Source organism: Enoplosus armatus, chromosome 13 (assembly GCF_043641665.1).
Source record: "Enoplosus armatus isolate fEnoArm2 chromosome 13, fEnoArm2.hap1, whole genome shotgun sequence".
In the NCBI taxonomy this organism is placed as follows: Eukaryota; Metazoa; Chordata; class Actinopteri; order Centrarchiformes; family Enoplosidae; genus Enoplosus; species Enoplosus armatus.
In genome coordinates this window covers 9,979,294-9,997,513 of record NC_092192.1, presented here as the reverse complement: position 1 = coordinate 9,997,513, position 18,220 = coordinate 9,979,294, and the positions used below count along the sequence as shown (strand labels likewise).

The 18,220-nt window shown below is 43.0% G+C and overlaps 1 protein-coding gene across 1 annotated transcript in view; it reads left to right on the top strand.

Moving 5' to 3' along the window:
* The window catches only part of ehbp1l1b (EH domain binding protein 1-like 1b), a 28,530-nt gene extending 11,040 nt beyond the window's left edge, over positions 1–17,490 (top strand). Inside the window, exons 8-21 of the mRNA XM_070917628.1 lie at positions 776–2,335; positions 3,494–3,991; positions 10,367–10,589; positions 10,701–10,849; positions 11,214–11,262; positions 11,944–12,268; positions 13,146–13,216; positions 13,411–13,459; positions 13,596–13,648; positions 13,989–14,109; positions 14,821–14,920; positions 15,626–15,699; positions 15,814–15,928; positions 16,241–17,490. Coding sequence (XP_070773729.1) covers positions 776–2,335; positions 3,494–3,991; positions 10,367–10,589; positions 10,701–10,849; positions 11,214–11,262; positions 11,944–12,268; positions 13,146–13,216; positions 13,411–13,459; positions 13,596–13,648; positions 13,989–14,109; positions 14,821–14,920; positions 15,626–15,699; positions 15,814–15,928; positions 16,241–16,328 — 3,475 coding nt within the window. The 3' untranslated portion in view covers positions 16,329–17,490. The remainder of the gene's footprint in view (positions 1–775; positions 2,336–3,493; positions 3,992–10,366; positions 10,590–10,700; positions 10,850–11,213; positions 11,263–11,943; positions 12,269–13,145; positions 13,217–13,410; positions 13,460–13,595; positions 13,649–13,988; positions 14,110–14,820; positions 14,921–15,625; positions 15,700–15,813; positions 15,929–16,240) is intronic.
* The last annotated feature ends 730 nt before the right edge of the window (positions 17,491–18,220 follow it).

The window sequence follows — 18,220 nt, the reverse complement described above, 5'->3', positions numbered from 1 at the left end:
GCTTGCTGACACTCGTGTGGTTGAGGAAGGCTTGAGAGACTTCATGGCTGCTTTATTCTTGGTGTTTGTGCTTCCATGATGCTAACATGTGCTAGCAGTTGCAGAGTGTTTTGTACCCTGCCTCTTGTTGCACTGACCTCCCAGTACACAGCAGTCAAATAACTATCAGGTCTGTAGTCTGCTCTGTGGCCTGCTCGTTTCCCCCTTAATCACCTCCTGCACGCTCAGCCTTGTGAAATCTCACCCACCCTTCTCTCGAGCCTGACCTTCGATATTTCTGTCCTCAGTCCTGTCCAGTCCCGTTCAGAGCTGATAGTAGCCCCACCCCCTCCGTGGCCCTTCTCCTGCTGTGAGAGCTCCACCCCTCAGCAGCCCTCCACTAACGTTGTGGCGGCGTTTATCACTCCAAAACAGCCAAAAGTTGAGGGGGAAACTGATTCGAAAAAGCCAACCAATGAGACACAGAGCATTATTAGCACCTTTAAGGCCGAAAAGCCGCCACTGGCTGAGCCTGAGCCTGAGCCCGACTTTGACGACATCATCATTGAGTCATTTAACCAGAGACAAGAATCAGGGGGCTTGTTTCTGGAAGAGGATGACTCTAAGCGGGATACAATCAAAAGGTGTCCTCCGGGGTGAGTATTTATATTCACAGATAAAATCAAGATCCAGAACATAAAAAAATAAGGTTGCAAAATGTGAACTGATGGTGCTGATAATAAAAACACACACAGAGAAATTTAGGATTAAGGAATATTGTTTATCTGTTCTGCAGTCTTGAACAGAAAACCAATGAAAAGGCGTCACTGCAGTTAGAGGGAGCAGCAACGGAGAAGGAGGTGATGATGAAGGCAGAGCAGGACAAGCAGAGGGAGAAAGAAATCCTAAAAAAACAAGAGGAGGAAAGGATGAGGAAGGAGGAAGAGCAAAAAGTAATGCTCCTGAAGCAGGAGGAGAGGAGAAAACATGAGGAAGAGAAGAAGAGACTGTTAGAGGAGGAGAAGAAGAGATTCTTACAGGAGGAGGAGGAGGTCAAGAAGGAGAAGGAAAGGAGGAAACGCGAGGAGGAGAGACTCCTGAAGGAGAGGAGAGACAAACAGGAGAAGTTGAGGGAGGAGGAGGAGAAGAAGAAGCGGGATGAGGAGGAGGAGAGGAAAAGAGAGCAGCAGAGACTCCTGGAGGAGGAAAAGGAAAAACTTAAGAGGGAGGAGGAGAGGAGACTTGAGAGGGAGAGATTCATGAGGAAAATGAAAGAGGAGGAAGAGAAAAAGATGGAGGAGAGGAGAGTGTTTGAGGAGCAAAGAAAGAGGAGGGAGGAAGAGAAAATGAGGCTCCTGGAAGAGGAAGAGAGGAGGAAGATGAAGGAGAAATGCTTGAAGGAGGAAAAAGAGAAGGAGCAACAGAGAATGAAAGAGGAGGAAGAGATAAGAAAGAGGGAGGAGGAGGAGAAAAAACATCTACAGGAGGAGGAGAGAAAGAAAAATGAGGCAGAAGAGGAGAGGAAGAGGAGGGAAGAGGAGGAGGAGAAGAGAGTCAAAGAAGCAGAGGAGAGAAGAAAGAGAGAGGAGGAAGAAAAGGAGAGAGTACTCAAAGAGGAGAAGGAGAGGGAGGAGAAAGAGAAGGAGAGATTTTTAAAGAAGGAGAAAGAAAGGATTGAGAGGAGGAAAAAAGACGAGGAGAAAAGACGTGAAGAGGAGGAGAGGAGGAAAGAAAGACTGTTGAAGGAGCAGAAAGAAAAGGAGAGAATGAAATGGGTGGAGGAGAGGAAGAAAAGGGAAGAAGAAGAAAAGGAGAGACGACTGCAGGAGGAGCAGAGAAGGCAGCAGGCAGAGAAGAAGAAAAAGGAGGAGGAAAGGAAAATGAGGGAAGAGGAGGAGAAGAGACACAGAGAGGAGAGAGAGAAAGCAGAAAGGAGAAGGAAGGAGGAGGAAGACAGGAAAAAGAAGCTTCTGCGAGATAAGGAAGAGATGGAAAGAAGAAAGGAGAAAGAGGAGGAGGAAGACAAGAGGAGGAAGGAGGACCGAGCAGCTCCGGTCTGCAGTCTGGAGACCAACAAGTCAGATGAGGACAAGCAGAAGATGAGAACTCTGGTTTCTTCGTTTTCTTCTTCTTTGCCAGTTTTTCCACTAAACACACGCACCGATGTTCCTCCTCCTGGTTTCACACACTCTCTTAGAGATGAAACACAAGCTCCACTTCCTGCTCCCGGCCTCCCTCCTTCGGACAAAACCAGCATTACATCCGAGCAGCTGCCCTCACAAACTCTCAGCCAGTCACAAGACAGAGAGACGGCCCGTCAGTCAGTCAGTAAACCAAGCTCTGCCTCCAGTGAGCGGTGAGTTACTCCACTGAAATAAAAAGAAATGACTTCACTGTGGATGTTGATTTCTTTTTGTTTTTATACCTCAAATGGCTGCTTTCTTAATCGGCAAATAAAACCAATCAATCAATCAATCAGTCAGTGTGAGCCTTAAAAACTTCACTTTTGTTACTCTGTATTTCTGCACTAGAGTGGCATCAAGTTAAGCTTAATCATTCAACATTTCTATTTTGGTTATTTCTCTCTTGTGATTATGTGCTCATGTCAGACTTCATTGATTATCTGTGTGGTAGGGGTGGGTCAATCAATCCCCAAAGTGCTGATACTACCAATACTAAATCTTGTTTTGAGTGTTGGTACTAGCCAGATTGATACCACTAAAAAACGGATACATTTTGGGCTCGTGAGCACTCTATTTACTGTTACGTTATTTACCATTAAAAGCTGTCTTTAACTTGCACGTGATTAACAGAGAATGGTCAAAAGAAAAGCCTAACTGCAGATTATTTACTGGTAATTAAAATGTATTCAGAAGTAGCCTATTAATGATGCATTTCCTAGCTGCTTCTAATAATAAAAAGTATTGATATTGGTATTAATATCAGTGATCCTGGCTGTGGTATTACTTGGTATTGATTGTGTGTTATCGCCCACCCCTACTGGTTTCATTATGGTTTTTCCTCCTCTCCGCAACTCTTTTTGATATTTTGATGTTTTCCTCTTTCTCTCCCCTCATTCCAGTCTGGGACAACCCTCTCTCTTAAAGGAAGGTTCATTGTCAAACATTGTTGTCCCAGAAAAGAAAATATCTGCCCCATGTACTCCAACTGGCATTGGTTCAGGCCCAACTGTTCAGCCCTCTGCTCAGGATAAACCATTCACATTAGAGGTCTTGACCCTGGTGCCACCTCCACAGAGGCTGTCTGATGCAGAGGTTCCTCTGTGGAAAGTGCTAGAAGGGAGAAGTGGGCAAGATACGTCTGAAAAAATCTCTGCCGAGGAGGGTACAAAACCTTCGTGCAGAGGGTAAGAATGGATGAGGGGATGTCTGTCTGTGTCTCTGCTTTATCTTCTTTCTGGCCATCTGTGTGTCTGTCTGCTTTGCTTAATGATGTAGAAGGTAGCAAATGTAAAATGTCTTTATCTTTCATGTGTTTTTTTCCTTTCTTCTAGCTCACACAGTGAAGATGCTGCTGAGGTGGACACCCCCGTCAGCCAGGAGCACCAGCCAATCACAGCAAAAGACTCAGAAACACATCACATAGTCCCACCTCCTGCTCAACCCGGCGCACCACCAGCTGAAGAGGAGCCCAAAGAGCCAGAGGGACCCAGCGTGGAACCAGCAACCTCACCCGAGGTTTCCCCCAAACCAGCTTTGGCGCTGGAGCCGCTGCTGCCCTCAAAACCAGAACCAGAACTGCGGCCGGAACAAGTTCTCCGGCCATCGGGAAAACCACAACAGGAGGGAGCAGATGAGGAGAAACCGGCCGGCGGCGTGGCTGGTGGTCAGGAGAGTTTCACTGACAATAAGGAGCCAGCGTGCGAGGCAGAAAAGCAGCTGTGGGCGACTGTGGAGGAGACAGCGGAGACAGGAGCGGAAGGAGGGATGGAAAGTAGCGAGAGCACTGAAGAGCAGGATGAGAAGCAGGAGGAGGGTGATGTAATAGGGGGGTGAGTCAGCGACGGTTCCTGTGCAGCATGGCGTGACGTGTCTGGTTCTGCTTGCAAACCACCACATACAGACACACACTCACACACACCTGCACATGTGCTGACTAACGCTCCTCTGTGGCGCTGCAGCCAAACCACAGCTTACTCTGTCGTTGCAGTTAACCCCATCTGATGCTGTTTTCTTCATCTCAACCTCTGTCTATGCTGTTAGACTGGTTGTTAACATGGAAATGATTTGATAATTTGCTTTTCACAAGAGTAAAATGTGTGTGTGTGTGTGTGTGTGTGTGTGTGTGTGTGTGCGTGGTAGTGCCCAGAAATGTGCACACACAGAGGCACATGTGTGTGTTGCAGAACAGCAGACGGAGGCGCCTGCTGGCTTCATGTCAGCAGTGGTTGGGGTGTTGTATAGAGGGTGAGTCTCTCTGCCTGCCCGTCCATAAAATGATCTGTGAAGGTGTGAGGCATAATGGAAAAACGTTTTTGTAGACCAAGCTTTACCAACTATATGCCGATACTATTAATAATTAGATAATTTTTGGATAGTTCAAATACTCTAAATGTTGGTGCAGTAAAAACAACAAAACAAGACGCTATTACTTTAACAAATACCACCTTAAAAGAGGGATAACATGTTAGATAATTGACTGAAGTAATATAATAATAAAGACTTTATTCTTGTCAAAACTATTAGTTAAAAATATGATTATGATCATGTAATCGTTATTAAATCAGAGGTTAAAACGTTTTTAAGAAGATGAAAGTTACACCCCTTATCTGATAATGGCCATGTTTTTACAGAATTCAAATAACATTCATACATGTTATCTATTTAGAGAGACATTTTGTTACATTTTGATGAGTTATTGCTTCATCTCCATGGCAGTTATTCTAGTGTGGGTACACATACAGTGTGCATGAGTGCTCAGTGTTGTGGAAAACCTTCAGTGCAGTGCAGAAACAGTTTGGTGTCTCCAGTACCCACAGTACATCATCCTATTGGTCCCAGTGGTTGATCTACCTACGTTTTGGTTATTTGGTTATTATCCACAAGGTGCTGTGAATATCAGTGTCTCATAGAGAATTTGTGCATATTTATTGGGTAGTTGTGTGTCTTTCTCCGTGCTGATCTGAGCTCTCACCTGCATGGCACCAGAAAATATCACCTGTTCCTTAATCATGCCAGAGGTGACGTTAAAGGCAGTGAGCTTTGCTATGTTGCTAGATGGGGAAAAAAAGCGCCGGGTGGTTCTGAGTGCAATCAACAATAAATGTTTCCTCTGTGTGCTTTGGACAAGCACCAAAACAAAGTCTGAGAAAAAGGAACAACTTAATCAAGCATGCTGTCTGGCTTTCTATCACACTGTCCAGAGCCTGCTGAGGTCATTTCAGGGTGAGCCCCCTCTCAGAGTTTTCCTGTCCCTCGTATCTGTCCCTTTAGCTATGAGACAGTGGCCTCCATCCTGCAGACAACTGGATCCACGGATGCAGGTCATCCACACAGCTCTGCCGACCAGCCATGCCTCCTGATCCGTAATGAAGATCAGCCGTGTTTACAGGAAGTAGATACAGAAATGCTTGATTCATCCGAGCCACATGACGATGCACTGATTCCCATTTTGCCACCCACTGCCTTCTCCAACACAACAGAAAACCGGACAATTAGTGAACAGAGTGAATTAGCTCAGAAACCAGAGTGTTTACAGCCACATGGGTTAAGTCTGGTGGCAAGTCTGAGACTGGCAGCTAGTGAGCAGGAGAAGGAGAGAGAGGAGGAGAGGGAGAGGAGGGAGAAAGAAAAGATAGAAAACATGAAGAGGGAGGAGAGAGAGAGGAAAGAGAGTGAAGAGGCAGATAGGAAAGAGAAAGAGAGGGTGGAAAAAGAAAAGGAGGAGAGACAGAGGTTTGAAAAGGAGAGAGAAGAGATGGAGAGGAAGGAGAGAGAAAGGATGGAGAGGGAAAAGGAGGTGGAGAGAAAGAGGTTGCAAAAAGAGAGAGAAGAGCTGGACAGCAAGCAAAGGGAGGAGAGGGAAAAGGCAGATAAAGAAAGGAAGCAGCACACAGAGAGGGCAGGTGGGGAAGAAAAGAAAGAAAAGATGGAGAGGGAGAAGAAGAGAACAGGAGAGGAGGACTGGGCGAGGCAAAGGGAAGAGGAGAGCAAAGGAGAGAAACCACAACAGATACAAGAGATTAGTTCTGGCTCTACGTCACAGCAAAACAAACAGGAAGTCATGAACAACCTATCAAATGACTGGCCTCCTCTGAGGGAAGCAGAATTGGATGATATTGCATATGATGAGAGGCTACAGGGTGATGAAGAGCACTCAGAAAGCAAGTCTGAGCCCGAATTAGTGAAAACGATTGACCCTAAAACTGAAGTCAAACTGGTTTCAACCAGACCTGCTGAATCTGTCCCTGCAGCCAGACCAACAAACGAGCTCAACTCCAGATCAGTCAAACCTGAGGACTCTGTATTTGCTGCTAAGAAAGCCCTGGATAATCCCGTCCTGAGACCTGTTAAAAAAGGCAAATCAAACCTGAAATCTGGTGCCATCCCAGCCTGGTTGAGAGAGGAGGAGGACGAGGAGGTGGAGTACGAGAGAGGACAGGAAGATCTCGGCTCCATCTGGCTGGCTGAGCTGTACATGGAAGGGGAAGCAGGGTGAGTAAAGGGGGTGAGAGAGTGATAAATAGCAGCAGGGACAGAGAGGTGAGTAACCAGGAAAGAGTTGGCTATATGAGAGAGATCTGCTTGTTGCCTCTTGTGGATCAGAGGACTGTGCCTGCACGTCTTTTGCGTATGCTTCCTCCAATAACCGAGGCTTGACTCACTATATCTGCAGGGAAATAATAATTACTAAGCATTACTATCCTCCATTTACTGAGGGTTTGCAGGTCTTTCTCAAGGAAGAGTTGTTTGTTGGCATGTGAGTCATGTACCGTATGTCTCCCCCCAAACAACATCATTACCATGTTGTTTTGAAGGAAACTGGAATTTCCTCTTTACATCTTGCCTTGGTTTTGACTTATAACAGAGGTCACAGATTTGGCCCACTTATCAACACAGTCAGCAGTTAGAGCTGCAGCAGTGTGACACACAGCTCATGGAGGCCATTAAAGTACTTTAAAACCCTTAGCGCCCCATTGCAGAATATGCTTTACATATCTCACTACTTCTTCTCTGAGTCATAATGCAGTCAAATCTCAACACACAGACATGATACACATATTTTTAGATTTGATGTGAGTTACACTTTCCGAAGACATCATTATGTCAGATGTACATTGCCAATACACATCCATAAATCAGCTTTGAAATCATAGGAAAAAAAGACCCTCCTTAAAACCTGAGAATCATCATGTCATCATCAAGTTTTCTTCAGTATCAAAATAATCCAGTGATGAATTTGGTATACTTTTAATGGTCAATTTGCCAAAATGTTACATTATAGGGATGTATAAATATAAAGGGTAAGGAGGGACGCAGTTGTCTGGATTTGAGGCTGTCCTGTATTGCTGGAGGAGGAGGAGCTGTGCAATGGATGTATATGCATCTGCTGTATGTTTCTGCCCATGATTGTCACTCTCTACACGGCTGACATCAAGGGCTATTGCAAGTCTCGTTTAGTTTGTTTAGTAGTCATTGCAGCTAAGTAGCATGTCAGCTAGCATGGATGAATGGATTGATTTGGTCATTGGATATTGAAGTTCAGTGGACGCTGGAGCATGTTTGAAATTGCAGTTTCGCTTTGGTTGAGTCACATATTTTTATAAGATGACAGTATAGTATAATCTTGCATAGCCAGACCTCTGTCCTGCCAAATTTATGGAAGTCTGGGGAAAATCTTGTCCAAAAAATGTGGATGTCAAGACCTTTGGAAAGCTTAAGACAGCTGTGAGATTAGCTGAGTTTGGAAGTGCCATACTCATCCTTCAGTTTGTTCTAAATTGGTTTAAAGGATGACATCGACCGACTGTGTCTTTCCGAAACAACTTTCATGCTTGAATTATTTTACAACCTCTCTGAGATTAACAAAATGGATCTCTGGCTGCGTGAGATGAATGGTGGTATGTTGCCAGAGGGGAATGGAGCATGACAAGGACATTGCGGATGGATCTGTTGCTGGTCAGTTTTTTCAAAAGCATCCTTTAGGTTCAGCTCTGAAATCTCCTTTTCTGTCTTCAGCCCAGGCCATTCGTCCCCTGCTGTTACCCAGAAGCCCTCCTCACTCCCTTCCAATGGACAAACATTTTACCAGGGCTCTGCTGCCAGTCAGCCAAGTAAACCTGAACACTCTCTAACCACTCTGGCTGACCGTCCTTATCCTAACCTTCCTTCGGGGTCTAAGCAAGAGGAAGGAATCAGTCAGACAATAAGGGCCAAACCTGCTCCCCAATATAGTGAACAGCCAATGATAGGACAGAGAGATGATGTTGTCACAAAACCTGGTCACAGCCTGGAGGTAGCAGCCAATGAGGAGGTAGAGCTTGTTCAATCATCTGTGGTGCCTTGGCCATTCCCTCCAAGCACAAACACTGCCAGCATACACTCTGACACCAAACACACCAAGATACACACCGACACGAACATCAGTAAGATAAACGAGGACACAGAAACAGCTGATATGGCTGCAGATTCACAAATGAGTCTTGAAATGAGGGATTATACAGACATGAGCCACTCCAGTTTAAAGGACACACACACCACAAAGAGTGACAGTCCACAAAGCCATCACGCACAGACACACACCGCTGATCTCAACCATCTCACCAAAGGCCAGCAGCTCCAAGAGGAGGAGAGGTTCTTATTGGCTAAAATTAATCTGATGACAGGCGACACGTCCCCTGTCTCTGGCCCTCGCAGTATGAAGCTCCTCATCCCCGACCCCCGTGATATTGACTGTGACACCACAGAGCTTGTTGATCACAGCCGGCACTTGATTATTCCCCGCTGTGATACCCTGCAGGAAATATCACTAACTGAGGCAGAAGAGGCCCTGGCCAATGAGCTGAGGCAAAATCAAGAAGGAGAGGAGGATGTGTAAGTCAGCATGGGCTGTCCACCTGTGCTGGTCTATAAAGTGACATGCCACTGAAGCCTTGTATTTGTTTGGGTATGTGATATGCAGAGCTTTAGACTTACGACTTGAGACTTGAGTCACAAAAATGAGCACTTGACACTTCACTATCTAAAGACTTGACTTGAGACTGGAGTGCAAAATTCTGACCATTAAAGATAAAACTTAAAAATAATAAGAAAAAAATAAAAACTTAAATAAGACGCAGGCATTGTATAGCCACACAGCTTGATTATTTCATTATTAAGCCTGTGTATTCAACAGACTTGGTTTCAGCTACATATGTAAACAAGACAAGAGTCTACAGCCATGCTAGCTGCTCTGTGAGGCTAATTGCTTGTGCTACATGCTAATGTTAACATGCTAAAATCCTTTATGACAATGCTATTATACAGATGTTTTGCAGGTATAAATGTTTACCATTTCACCATGTTAGTTTAGCCTGTAAGCATGCTAACATTTGGTAATTATCACTAAACACAAAGTAAAGCTGAAGGTGATGGGAATGTTGTTAGTTTTGCAGATATTCGGTCAGATATTGGACAAATTAAAAAAGTTGGAAAAGTCAGAAGATCTCCAAAGTAATGAGGATTCATCCCCTGGGAACCATGAATATTGGTACCAGATTTTATGGCAATCCATCCAATAGGTGGTGCTAGATGAAAAGTCAGCGGATCTCCAAAGTCTGTTGGATTCATCCTCTTGGCCATTGATGTTTTTTCATTTTCATCATTTGTGGTGGTGGACTGACCGACTGACTGCCAGACAGACCGACATCCATAGAGCCATGTGGCTAGAAACACCAGCCACACAGCTTAGAAAGCAAAATGTTCAAATGCTGTGTCATGTGTTGAGACCTAACTTGAGATTTGATTTCCCCAAAAGACTTAAAACAGCTCTGGCAGTACGTGTGTGTTGTTGCCACCTGAGTGCATGGGGGTGCCGTGTAGTTTCAAGAACTGCTACAACGTAGGAAAGAACAGTTTGGTGAATCTGCATGGTTCTGAGGTGATAAAGACTTGGCCAAACAGCATAGACCTGTGTTGAGGCAAACCATGCTGAAATATAGATCCCTATTCTCTTGAATGCTGTATGTTTCCCATCATGCCCTCTAACATCAAGTCAGTGCTGCCGTCTGTCGTGTCAGCAAGCTTGCATGTCTCTCGCTCTCGTCTTCGAATCACTGGTGACGATGCTGATACCAGGCTGCTTGGATGATCTCCTTTTTCTTCCACTTAACAAAGTCTTTCTGTTCATCGCCTGTCTTTTATATTGGGTATGTCCTGTCTCCTCATAGGCTAAAAGGCCAACCAGGCGACCTGCCTGATGGTGGAGGGAAGAAACCGCCATTAGAACCCAGCACACACACCAGGGACACACCCATTGCTCCTCCCCAGCACTGTGAGATGAGCACGTCTCGACTTCCTACGTTACCAGAGGAAGAAACCTCTGACCTCAAGTCCCCTGATCCTGTTCCAGCCGTCAAAGAGGAGGCTGATGGGAAGGACGATGCAGCTGAGGTAAATATACTCAATATCTCTGACATGCTTTTTAAATCACAAACAATCAAACACACACATACAACCAAAACTGAACTTCTGTCTCTTCACCCCTCTCTCCTCTTCCTCTAGGCACTGGTGAACTCCAGCCAGTCGCTGCTCCAGTGGTGTAAAGACATCACCAGCGGGTACCAGGGGGTGAAGGTCACCAACTTCAGCACATCCTGGAGAAATGGCCTGGCCTTCTGTGCCATCCTACATCACTTCCATCCAGACAAGATGTACGGCATACAAGCAACACGTCCTGCTTCTCAGCTTTAAGCCTCTTTCTAATTTGTTCACTAGTTTTGTAGCTTATCATATATTTTGCATTCATTATAACATAATTCGCTGTTGCTGTAAGATGGTCATGTTAAGAACGTCAGCTCAGTGCCTAAACCATTCATTTATAGGTGAAATATTAATCAACTGGTTGAAAGTCTGACTGTGTAGATTTGCTTCCTTTCCCCGTTGGGTTTTGTTTGGACAAAACAAGACATCTGGACATGTCATTTTGTGTTTTATTATTTTCTACATTAATTTAAATGTTGTAAACCTGCTGTAGGTATGTTCTCATCATACACTTCCCTGCTTTTGTCCTATTAGAAATTTTGACCAGTTGGACTCTCATGACATCAAGCTCAACAACAAGAAGGTAAGAACGGGGCTCAATTTTATATTCAGCTCCTGAGTGCCATCAGCAGTGTTAATAGTTAATATTTAATAATTATAGTTAATAATAGCTTTTTAAAGTTTTCTTACAGGTCCACAATTTGTAAGCTACAGTACAGAAGAATTTTTATGTAGTTGTTCTGTTTTATGGTCTCTCCTTATGATGTTGTTTCTGTTACTGTTTTAAGACAGTTGTGAATAATTCTGCATAATAACTTAATACTATTTTTTGATTAGTTGGTAAGGTACGGTTCAGATAGTGTCAGGCTGAGTATCAGTCACACAAAAGTATGTTAAATTATCTTAAAGGCACTATGTGTAGAATTTGAAAATCCCCCTGTGGTAGTATCAAAAAGGACAAACGGTAGGCAGACGGATCCAACCCAGGGACACTAAGAACAAAGGGCTGAAAGCAGCAAATACAACGCCCTATTTCTCACTGGTCTCATTGCAAAACTTCAGAATAATCTGAAAGATGCCTTAATCACATAGGAATTCTACATGTACTGGCTTTAAATACTCTGCTGTGACCATCTACACTTTCTGGCACTGTGTGTTATTCATTGTAGACTAAAATTAAGCTGTAAGTGTTTTTCAAATCCTATTTGTGGGACACACAGTTAGTTTCTTTACTGATGATGTCTTTCTTTTCCGACAACATCAGGCGTTTGACGGTTTCGAGGCACTGGGCATCTCTCGTCTGCTGGAGCCGTCCGACATGGTTCTTCTGTCCGTCCCTGACCGGCTCATAGTCATGACCTACCTCAGCCAGATCCGCTCACACTTCACCAACCAGGAGCTGAGCGTGCTGCAGATAGAGCACAACAGCAGCCAGTCCAGCTACGGCCTCACCCTCTCTGGTCCTGGTCCCACCAATGTGGACGCTGCCGCTTTCTGCATGGCCAGACTGAACGAAGGAGTGAGTCTAGAGGAAGGAGGAAGCAGCACGCTGGTCGTCCCGCCACCGAGGACCAAACGACTACTTAAAGGTGATTCGTCCCATCTGTCTTGAAGGCTAATTTTAGCCACTTCAGTCGTATGGACCTTTTAGTGGGTTCATCATAACAAATTGTGCAGTCAAACTCACTTAAACACTAATTCCAGTCCATATTGCAGGGTGTTCAACCTTGCAATATGGACTGGTTGAATAGTAACTCATGCTGGAGTCCATGGGCATTTGAAAAAATCACAGGGAGCAAAAAAGAATCAAGTCAGAAAATCGAAAAGAAAAGAGAGCAGGGGAAACATTAGTGTGCCTCCAGGGAACTTAGGAATGTGAAGTGAGACGAGAAGCAAGGACAAACAAATCATTAAATCAAGTTTACAGCACCTCAATTAAGATTCTAGTAGGTTCCTTAAAGGTTCCCAAAGATACCAAATGCAGTATGTCATGCTGAAATGTGGGTGGATGGAAATGTTTATAAAATGATGAAATTATCTATTTGTTTTCCATTTGATGGAAAGGGGCAGCCATAAACATGGTATTTTGGACATAAATATTTATTTCAGTATGAGAATCATAAAGTCATAATTTTAAAGCTCCTGAAATGCCTCAATCAGCTTCTTATTATAGTGATGGAGTCCTACATGAACACATTTGATGCCAAAGTTAGACCAGTTTTGGTTATTTCAGATGAGAGATTACTAAATCAAAATGTGATGAGTGTAGTGGGATTGTTTGCTTTTTTTGCATCAAATCTGATCACACCACATGAAGTGTGTTAAACTCTCAATAAATAATGCCTAATTATGTTGATTAATTAATTATGATTGTTGCTAGTTAGTTTTTAAGACTTAAAGGAAGGTTACTCAAGAGGTTCAGGAGGTTAAATCCAACTTCTGACAGTTGTTCTCATCTGTTTTTAGCGGATGAGTCAATAACCCCAGTCCCACCCCCGAGGTCGATTAACAAAGCAGTCAAATCTGGACTGGCTCAGGTAACACTTTGTCTTTACTGTTTAACGTAACTGACTTTCACGTTTAAACTGTAATGTAATTTTCTAAAATAACATTAAATATTAAAAGCTTTTAAAGCTTTAAATTGTACTTTCTCCCGTACATCTTTATTTACTGTATGTGTCAGCCTTGTGACAGTTACCATATGTGAAAGTCTCATGTTTGTCTTGTCCAGGAGGAAGACACAACAACTAACTCTGCAACAGAAATCACTAATAATACAGGTGGGTAACTGAAGCCTGAGCCTTTCAGAAACAATACTATAACATTTTAAATATTCATTTAACTTCCAATCTTCATTATTGCTGTTCTTTTTCTTTTACACTTTGATTTGTGCCATGTGTGCGTCCGTGTGTGCAGAGTTACGGAGTACAGCTGAGACCCAGCCTCCCAAACAGGAAGAGGAAACAATGGTCAGTTGTGTGTTCCTCACTTCACTTTTTCTCCTCTCTACTTCTTTTCTTTATCTATCTCTGACTCTCAGATCAAATCAAATGAACATCATTGACATGACTAATGGCTGCAAGATGGACTAAATCATACTTGCTTCAGTTCATTATAAAGAAGACATTTCTCTCTAATCTTTTGATCCTCTTCTTCTACTTGTTTTCTTCCCCAACTCCCTCTTTGCTTTGATCTCCTTGCCCCTGTTTCCTCTCTTTGTGGCTGTCTGTCATTGTCTTGTGTACGTTCATGTGTGATTGTGTGTGTGTTTGCATGTGTGTGTGTGTGTGCAATGGGGCTTGTGGTCAGTGTCTGCAGGACACCAGCCAGTATGTGCTGAGTGAGCTGGCGGCGTTGGAGACGGAGCAGAAGCACATCGACAGCAGAGCCGCTGTGGTGGAGAGACGACTGCGAAGCCTCATGGAAACAGGTGAGTCACACACACACACACACACACAAATAAATATATATATATCATCAACAGGTAATAAACGGAAAGAGAGCAGGACTGAGAACTGAACAGTACAGATTTCAGGTGAACCTTCACTTCACCAGGAATCAACAGTTTGTGTGTTCAGAGGATATTCTCAAGCCCCACTGTGATGCTGTTGTGTGGTGGTGGGAGTGTGCAAAATACCCACTGACAGTTTGGTGGACCCAGGCCATGCGTGCACTGCACATACATCCAAAACAAAGTAGGCCAATGTCACCCATGTCAGACCTGTAACAACACCACAATTAAACCTGACCTGACACCTGAAATACCGCTTGTTACCTGCATTTATCTCTAAATCGAATTAGCTATCTGATTTGTTTATGCTTATCGGATTTTAAAGACATAAATGGGGCTTTTTTAAAATACTGTAGAGGCACAGAGCTAAAATAAAGCAGCCTATATTTGTAGTTTGCATAAATTTGTGTGTGGCGGCGCCACTAACAACAAGATCTAAATCAACTGTCTGTTCACAGTCGCATTTTCTGTACCGCTCATCGCCTTTCAACATGCAAGGGGGTCCGAGGTGTTACTTAACTTATCAGAAACCCCACGAGTCCCCCTGTATTTCACACACTTGGTGAAGGTGTAGGTTTTCTCCAGTAACCCATCCAGTTGTATACAAACTGTCCTTTTCTGTATTTACAGGAAGCAACCGTGATGAAGAGGAGAGACTGATCCAGGAGTGGTTCACTCTGGTGAACAAGAAGAACGCTCTGATTCGCAGACAGGACAACCTGGAGCTACTGTAAGACCTCTCACACATACACATGTACATACATGTACAATGTACTACACACTTGTTTTTACACACTTGTGGAGCTGGACTCTCTGACGGTGGTGTCAGAGAGGAGAATGCTGTCCAAGCTGCGGGTCATCTTGGACAATGTCTCACATCCTCTCCATGACGTACTGGTCAGCCAAAAGAGCACATTCAGTGGGAGACTCATTGCTCCCAAATGTACAACTGAGCGCCACAGGAAATCATTCCTGCCTGTGGCCATCAAACTGTTCAACTCCTCCCTCTGAGTGGCAGACACTCAGAAGAAACAGACTGGAAATCTTCTACATAAACTACCTCACTATTACGTATTCTTAAGTGACAGTGCAATACATACATATATACATATACATATATATATATATATATATATATATATATATATATATATATATATATATATATATATATATATATATATATATAGACATACATATACATTGCTGTTGTATATATTTTTTACTTTTATTTTTCACTTAAATATTGTAAATGTGTATATTTTTATTTTCTATTTCTTATTTTTATATTTTGTACACACTTTTATTTTCTAAATTTATGCTGCTTTCTACTCTTGAATGGGAGCACCGGTACTGTACAATTCTCCCCCGGGGATCAATAAAGTATTTCTGATTCTGATTCTGATTCTGATCTGGTTATTGACTGTATCTACAGGCAGGAGGAGCAGGATCTGGAGCGGAGATTTGAGCTTCTAAACAGAGAGCTTCGGGTCATGATGGCTATAGAAGGTTAGTAGCAAACAGTGGTGGAAGAAGTATTCAGATGCATCATACTTGTATGAAAACAAAATGCATATTATATGAGTCAAATATTTAGTAAAAGTTCTGCTGTTTGTCCTGCAGACTGGCAGAAGTCGTCCACTCAGCAGCAGAGGGAGCAGCTGCTCCTCCAAGAGCTGGTGTCTTTGGTCAACCAGCGGGACGAGATCATCCGAGACATCGACGCCAAGGAGAGAGGGTGAGTGTGTGGGGACATATAGTTGTGTGAAAAAGACAAAACAAGTCACAGGGAGATAGCAAATTCCTAAAATAAAAGGAAAAGCATTGAAAAACCACTCATATACTCCACATTTCATATTATTTGATTGCCTCGTCCAGGTTAATGCCTGTAATGTTGACCTGCAAAAAGATAAACATAAAAATGTGGTTAGTTCAATGTAGTTCAATGATGTGTATTACTTTGCAAGCATTTCATTGACACAGGTCTGGGAATAGATGGCCAACAGTTACTGTCATATTCACTTTATTGTAATATGTGTTGTGTTTGCAGAGCTCTGGAGGAGGATGAGCGTCTGGAGCGCGGTCTGGAGATGAGGAGGAGAAAATACAGCAACAAAGACAAATGTGTCCTACAGTGAGAGGAGAGGACACAGCTTTTACTACTGAGCCTCTGAAGTCCGAAAGGAGGATTCTTGTTCATAATTTTTGCACACAAGATAAAAACAGGACTTTTGGGGCTCCGTATTTCCCTGTTTGTTTTTTTTGGGCCTTCATTTTCCCGGAGAACCGTCCATACCAGTTATGAGGAAACCTGATGGGCTGAAAACTGTCTTCTTTGAAAGTGTTTGCTTAAAAAGGAATATCTGTTCTTGTCAGTCTGTCTTAACGTAATAGTATTATTTTTTGATTCTCTTCACATGTTTTTATTTATTTAAATGATGTGTCAGATTGCTGTACATCTATTGCACATGTGCTATTTTGTGTGTTTTGTGTGTATATTCTTCTGTGCCTTTGTGCAGTATTTGATCACTGGCTTTCCCTCCTCCTCTTCTTTTTTTTTTTTTTTTACAAAGAATAGGAAGAGCTTGTCAAAAGAGATTAAGGCCAAAATGTGCCATGTCATTGTAACTTTTACGCAGAAAAGTTTGCATTTGTTCTGTTTCTGGTGATATTTGTCTTTTTGTTTCAGACATTTCCACCCTGAAAGTGAAAAATATTTGGCTGTAACATGCCAACACATATTATAGATATACAGATACAGATATAAAAATAACATGTGATGAGTCATGAGCTGGACTCAAACCTACACTGTTGAGAGTACAGGGTGCATGTTTTCAACTGCAGATGACCCCCGACGTCACATTGATAATCCCTGAAAGTATTTCCTCTTATTGCAATATTATACTTGATTGTTTCCTTTTTTAGATGATAGACGTTGTGTTCTTCATATTAAGGAGTTATCAAACCTTGTGTGCACACAAACGATGCTCGAGGTGGTTTCCAGCTTAAAGCATTTATTTTAAGTTAGACCCTGAATGCCTTAAATCACCCATAAAGTGTATGATGTTCATGCCTGCCTGAGTCACAGAAACGAACCTGTTTTCTCATTTCATCAAGTGTTCATTTGACTACTGCATGCATGCTTTTTGAGGTGTGCAGATAAATTGGTACTCTGCTTCACGTCACTACTGGATATCTATCACACACTGTACACCTGATGTTGCTGTCTATATTTATGAGGTGAAGATATGATGACTGGTGAATGATATTGATATATGTTGAATAAAAATCTATATTACATCTTTGGATTTTGTATCTCTTTTAGCTTCGGACGCAACATGAACCTGTAAAATATAATGCAATCTAACATAGTGATGCTTTGTGAAGTTTTTATTAATAATTGTAACCAACTCCTCAACCAAAAGCTACATCCTCAAAATGTACTATTTTTGTGGCTGGTTAAGTATTTCCATAGATGTCTTACTGCTCCTGAAAGGGATGGCTCAATACAAAAAAAGACCACACATCTGAATCAACACCTCTTTGAAACAGTCCCAATCAAATCATTATGAGCTTTACAAAGTAAGATATGGTATTAGAAAGGATGTCATTTACAGGAAGTATTCTTGTGTCCACTCCTTGTGCTGTAGCTTATGCACACCTGCGCATGTGTCCTCCCAGTAGAGTATTAGAGCTAATCAGCTTGCCTCTGCAGCACAGATCTGCTAATCTGAAATGACAGACAGAACCGAACCAATCCTCCAAAGCATGTTGAACCTGGTGTTAGCTGTAGCTCACCTGAAGGACCTCCTGAAGCTCTGATAGCAAACCCTCAGTTCTGTCATGCTGGGACCAGAACATGGCTCTATAACTCGGGTGCACGGCCACACAACATGTTGGGTGTGTGTGCTGAGCTGCCTTCTGCTCGCCTGTTTGTACGTTGGCAGTTTGTACGTCTGGAGAAGCAGCTTACCCAGGTATACAGCTCACCAGCAGACTTGCAACAGTGCTGTTAAACTGGACTATTAAA